This window comes from Manis javanica, chromosome 4 (genome assembly GCF_040802235.1).
Source record: "Manis javanica isolate MJ-LG chromosome 4, MJ_LKY, whole genome shotgun sequence".
Lineage (NCBI taxonomy): Eukaryota > Metazoa > Chordata > Mammalia > Pholidota > Manidae > Manis > Manis javanica.
The window spans coordinates 135734375-135740374 of record NC_133159.1 but is presented as its reverse complement, the minus strand read 5'-3'; the positions used below and the strand labels follow the sequence as shown (position 1 = coordinate 135740374).

The 6000-nt window shown below is 49.0% G+C and overlaps 1 protein-coding gene across 1 annotated transcript in view; it reads left to right on the top strand.

The window, feature by feature from the left end:
- Positions 1-4444: 4444 nt before the first annotated feature.
- Positions 4445-6000, top strand: part of CPD (carboxypeptidase D) — a 63338-nt gene continuing 61782 nt past the window's right edge. The window contains exon 1 of the mRNA XM_073235062.1: positions 4445-5263. Within this exon, the coding sequence (XP_073091163.1) occupies positions 4533-5263 (731 nt within the window). The 5' untranslated portion in view covers positions 4445-4532. The remainder of the gene's footprint in view (positions 5264-6000) is intronic.

Below are 6000 nucleotides of genomic sequence, written 5' to 3'. Positions count from 1 at the left end.
TGCTAAGCTGGTGGACCGTAATCTTAATGTGGTTGTTAGGGGGGACCTGATATAGGGGAGAGCATAGTAAACATAGTATTCTTCATGTAGGTATAGATTAAAAATTAAAAAAAAAAAGAAAGATAGAAAGAAAGAAAAGGGGGATTACTCCTTGATAGGATAAAACCATTGGTAAATCAAAGATCAACGCATGCTTTAAATATCCTTAATGTTGATCACTTAAAGAGTGTCAGATGATCAGCTATGGAGGTACTCTTTTCTGACAATATTCCTTTCTCTTAATAAAAAAAAAAAAAAGCAGTTACTGCATGCTGACCTCCAATGAGTTCTGCACAGTGGTATAGAGGGCATGCCAAAGTGTGGGCAAAGGGTCTGTTTGTTTCTATGCAGAAGATCAAGGCCTAGCTTGGATACCCAGAAAATGAACTAAGATACGATATGAGGAGGAGCTTCCGGCATCAGCACTCTCTGGAGGACTTGTGCCAGGGGATGATCATCAAAAAGCCTCCACAGGGATCCAGACGATGCTGCGGTTGTGGCTGCATCCAGCCCACCGTCTCCTGGACTTGCCATAGGAATGAGGAGGGAGATGTCTAGGCTGGCATGTGTATACAGTGAGACAACGAATTTGACCGGATCTGTACTGTTGGAACTCAACCAGGAGTTGGGAGGGGTGCAAGGTGTAGCACTCCAAAATCTTATGACTATAGACTATCGACGGTTAAAAGAACATATGGGATGTGGACAGATCCCAGAAATGGGCTGCTTTAATTTGTCTGATTTCTCTCAGACGGTTCAAGTACAGTTGGACAATATCCATCATATCATAGACAAATTTTCAACACCCAAAAAGCAAATAACTCAATTAAAAAATGGGCAGAGGATATGAAGAGACAATTCTCCAAAGAAGAAATTCAGACGGCCAACAGACACATGAAAAGATGCTCCACATCGCTAATCACCAGGGAAATGCAAATTAAAACCATAATAAGATATCACCTTATACCAATAAGGATGGTCAGCATCAAAAAGACTAAAAACAACAAATGCTGGCGATAATGCACAGAAAGGGGAACCCTCCTACACTGCTGGTGGGAATGTAAGCTTGTTCAACCATTGTGGAAAGCAATATGGAGGTTCCTCAAAAAACTAAAAACAGAATTACCATTTGACCCAGGAATCCCACTCCTTGGAATTTACCCAAAGAATATCACTTCTCAGATTCAAAAAGACATATGCACCCCTATGTTTATTGCAGCACTATTAACAATAGCCAAGATATGGAAGCAACCTAAGTGTCCATCAGTAGATGAATGGATAAAGAAGAGGTGGTACATATACACAATGGAATACTATTTAGCCATAAAAAGAAACAAATCCTACCATTTGCAACAACATGGATGGAGCTACAGGTTATTATGCTCAGTGAAATAAGCCAGGCAGAGAAAGAGAAGTGCCAAATGATTTCCCTCATTTGTGGAGTATAACAACGAAGCAAAACTGAAGGAACAAAATAGCAGCAGACTCACAGACTCCAAGAAGGGACTAGCAGTTACCAAAGAGGAGGGGTGTGGGAGGGCGGGTTGGGAGGGAGGGAGATGGAGATTGAGGGGTATTATGTTTAGTACAAATGGTGTGTGGGGGGGCGGTTTCTTGGGGAAAACTGAGTGGCACAGAGAAGGCAAATAGTGAATCTGTGGCATCTTTCTACACTGACGGACAGTGACTGCAATGGGGTATGGGTGGTGGGGACTTGATAATATGGGTAAATGTAGAAACCACATTGTTTTTTCATGTGAAACCTTCATAAGAGTGTATATCAATAATACCTTAATAAAAAATTTAAAAAAATAAAAAAACAAAAAACCCAGGTCATTACTGCTCTGTTTCTGAAAATAGGAAGCTTTTTTACTTTCAAGCTTTTCGAAACCAAATTCCCTCACTTGTGAGGCCAAGACTGTCATCATGGGGAGGTGGAAAGGGACACCTGTTAGAAGGTTCAGGACTTCTCTGGGGCAGCTGGAGGTACTTAGCTGGAGGTGTCCCAGGGTCAGGAGCTTTGCAATTCACTTCTCACCACTGGCACTGTGTATTTGCTAAGGATGGAGCCTCTAGACCTGAAAGAGTCTGCAGAACACATCAAGGAAGGCCTGTGGACTCCTCAGAGGATGATGGCTCAAGTTACACATTATTTCAGTTTATATATGCTTGTTTATTTGTTTCAAGAGGGCCTCACTAGGTGAGACTGGAGGAATGAGGGGAGGAAGCGGTTTCAAGGAGAGTGAAGTGATAGAAAAGGAAAGGAAATATTTGATTAGAGGTTAACGTGTCCCCTGGGGCTTCTTGTATTAGGATTATTGTAAAAGTGCATGCTGTAATGAATAAGCACTCCCCAGGGCAGTGGGGGCAGGAGTGCGGGGAGTGGTCTCTGTACAGAGCTGGGGCTTTGTTTCTGATGACTTGCAGCTGCTGTGTACGATGCAGACTAAGCCAGATGCGGCATTGAGGACAAGAAGCGTTCACCAGAACCAGAGGGACTGCACTAAACTCATCATCTTCACCTAAACCTTTGCTTTCTTCTATCCTGTACCTCAATAAACACCGGCAAGGTGCTTAAGCTGTAACTTGGAGGCTGCCTACAATCCTCTGTCACCAGATCCTGTACACTTTCCCTCCTAAAACCCATTTCCTTCTCTCCACCTCCACGGCACTGCCAGGGGTTGAGAGCCTAATCATGTCCACTTGGATTACATCCTCCTGTAGGTTTCTGGGTCTCAAGACTTGGCTCCCACTCCATTCCCATGTTCCTGTCAGAAGGATTTTTCTAAACTAGCTTAAAATCCATGGTCTTCCTTATCAAGTGCTCCCCAGAGCCTGACCAGTGAGGCTCTTCGGGTCTGGTCCTGCTTCTCTGGTTTGTATCTTGTCAGGTCACCTGCACACCCATGAGCTCCTTGATGTCAGTAATTCTCATCTGCGTGCACTTCCCAGAACATGCAGGTTTTTGCCCTCAAGCCTTGCAGTCTTCTGTGCTTGCTCCTCCTTCTGCCCAAAATTCCTCTCTCCCCAGCCAACATCCCCAGTTTCTCTCCTACTCCCTTCCTTCTCCTCAGGTTTAATGAAGTTTCCCTCACGTAGGCCCCCATATCTCTGTGGTAGCACTTACGGCAAACTGTATCCAGTCTCTGAGCAGAACGAATTGCTTACCAGCACCGAACCTGACACACAGTAATTTTCTCATTAAAATCTGACAAATGAATGAATTATTTACTAGTCATATTAGGGTTCAATCATAGTTCAAGGAAGAGGACTTGAAACGCCTAGCTCCGAAAAAAAGAAACACAACAGTTATTGCAATTATATTGTTAGATGGTTAGAATTTCACACTTGATAGCAGGATTGTGAGGTTTTGTGTTTCTTTAAGCTAAAGTGACTAAAGCCTATTTTGAAGATCAGCTTTAAAAAGCCCTCTTCTCTAGACAAAAAAGACAAACATTGTATTTGCCAGCTTTGATGGAATATTGAGGAGTTCAGGACTTACACTCAACAAGCCAGTGTTCCCACAAATGTCATACCTGCTGTTTTAAAAATGTCATTCTGAGGTCACAGGTAAACAAAAAACTTGCTCAAGAGGGGTGTGAGAGGTAGGCAAGTGAACTATGAAATGAAATCTGCCTGCCGAGGGCCGAAAGCAGCACACACAGGGACTGGAGGCAGTGAAATTACCTGGGGTGACACTAAAGAAATACATACATGAACACAAAGGGAGCCTATAACGGAGATTTCCGCCACACATAAAGGTGACACCGTCTCTCAACACAGAGAGTAAAAGCTGGAACGGACTGCCCTGTGAGGTAGTGAGCCTTCTGACACTCCAAGTGTCCCATTCTCTTCAACGCTGGGCTTGCAGGGTGCTGGGCTTAAGCCCAGGCAGGGTGACACCAGTGGAAAGGGTGGAAGGTGGAAAGGGCTAATGAGTCCTTTGAGTCTTCCAAGGTAGAGTCTTTCATACCTTAAAAAAAAAATTTTTTTTTCTGAGTCATTGATTCTTTCGAACCTTTTGATTCTTTCGAACCTTTTGATTCTTTCGATTCTTGATTCTCGGTTCTAAGCGTTAAAGCGCCTCTGGGAAAGCTGCAACAAAGACGGGCAGGGAGCTAGTAAGAGCATTCAGATAAAAATGGGTGAGAATTTAAGGGGTAAGCCACAGGGAAGATCTCAAAGGCTGAGCGAGTGAGGACAAGTTAAGCAAACCCAGAAGAGGAAATTGGGGGGAGGGAAAGTGAGCGAAAGGAACCTCAGTGAAGAGACAGTCCAAACTCGCCCGGGACTGGAGGAAGACACGCCCAGAGGGAATCGGCTGCTTTAAGGACAGCCCCGCCCCCAGGCGTGACGCGCAGAAGGCCCATCCACGATTGGCTGCGGCCGGAGGGCGGGATGGGGTTGCTAGGCGCGGAGGGGATCCGGCGAGCCCCGGCGGCCCGGAGTGCGGAGCCAAGGGAGCGGAGCCGGGTTAGCGGCGCTGCTGGAAGATGGCGAGCAGCCGGGAAGCGCGGCCGCCCTGGCCGCCAGGGCGCCTCCCGCTGCTGCTGTGCCTGCTGCTGCTGCGGAGCTCGGCCCGGGCAGCGCACATCAAGAAAGCGGAGGCGACGACGACGACCACGAGCGCGGGCGCCGAGGCGGGCGAGGGTCAGTTCGACCGCTACTACCACGAAGAGGAGCTGGGCTCGGCGCTGAGGGAGGCGGTGGCCGCGGGGCCCCCGGGCCTGGCCCGCCTCTTCAGCATCGGCAGATCGGTGGAGGGCCGGCCGCTGTGGGTGCTGCGCCTCACAGCCGGCCTAGGGCCGCCGCCCCCTGACGGCGACGCTGGGCCCGACGCGGCGGGGCCGCTTCTGCCCGGCCGGCCGCAGGTGAAGCTGGTAGGCAACATGCACGGCGACGAGACCGTGTCCCGCCAAGTGCTCATCTACCTGGCCCGCGAGCTGGCGGCTGGCTACCGCCGCGGGGACCCGCGTCTTGTCCGCCTGCTCAACACCACCGACGTGTATGTGCTGCCCAGCCTCAACCCCGATGGCTTTGAGCGCGCCCGCGAGGGCGACTGCGGCCTCGGCGACAGTGGCCCTCCCGGGGCCAGCGGCCGCGACAACAGCCGCGGCCGCGACCTCAACCGCAGTTTCCCTGACCAGTTCAGCACCGGCGAGTTCCCGGCCCTGGACGACGTGCCCGAGGTGCGCGCCCTCATGGGCTGGATGCGCAGGAACAAGTGAGTGCCATGTGCCATGTCCTCTCCCGCAAATCCAATCCACGTGAGCCTCCAGAGGCAGAGGCCGGGTCTGGCACCCAGTAGGCGCTCAAACAGTGCTCGCAGGCCTTAGAGACGGGGCTTAGGAAGGTGGAAGGCTACGTACACTCGGTATGGTGATCGGGGCCCACGCTGTTCAGCCTCCAGTCCCATTAATTGTTTGAGAAGCGCTGCCTAGAGGCTCTCATTTGTTAAACGGATACAAAGAGCTATTTGGCTGCAGGAGAGACTCTTCTCTGACATTATGGTTACTATTCTCACAGGAGCATAGACGATGAGCGAACAGGAGAGACCTTAACTGTAACCTGGGTCAGTTCAACAATGTTATAGATAAGCAGCCCAAATTGCTATTATCTACTCCTGTAAGCACTGTGCCAAGTCCTTTCCTGGGACTGGGTGATCTCACTTTATGTTGGCCACAAACCTGATGAGATCGACACCATTAATATCCCTGTTTTGCATGTGGGTAAACTGAGGGTCAGATTGATTAAATAACGTGCATGGTAGGAATGTAGCTGCGACTTAGACTCAGGCAATCTGATTCTTAATCTGTGCCCTTACCAGCCATGGGGAAACTAGCCCAGAAATGATAAATGACACTCAGGGTCTTCCTCTTGGCTATTTGACAGAAACTGGTTCTCTCCCAGTCTACCTCTGACTCAGCTAAGGAGCATATGGATATGGCTGGAGAACCTGTT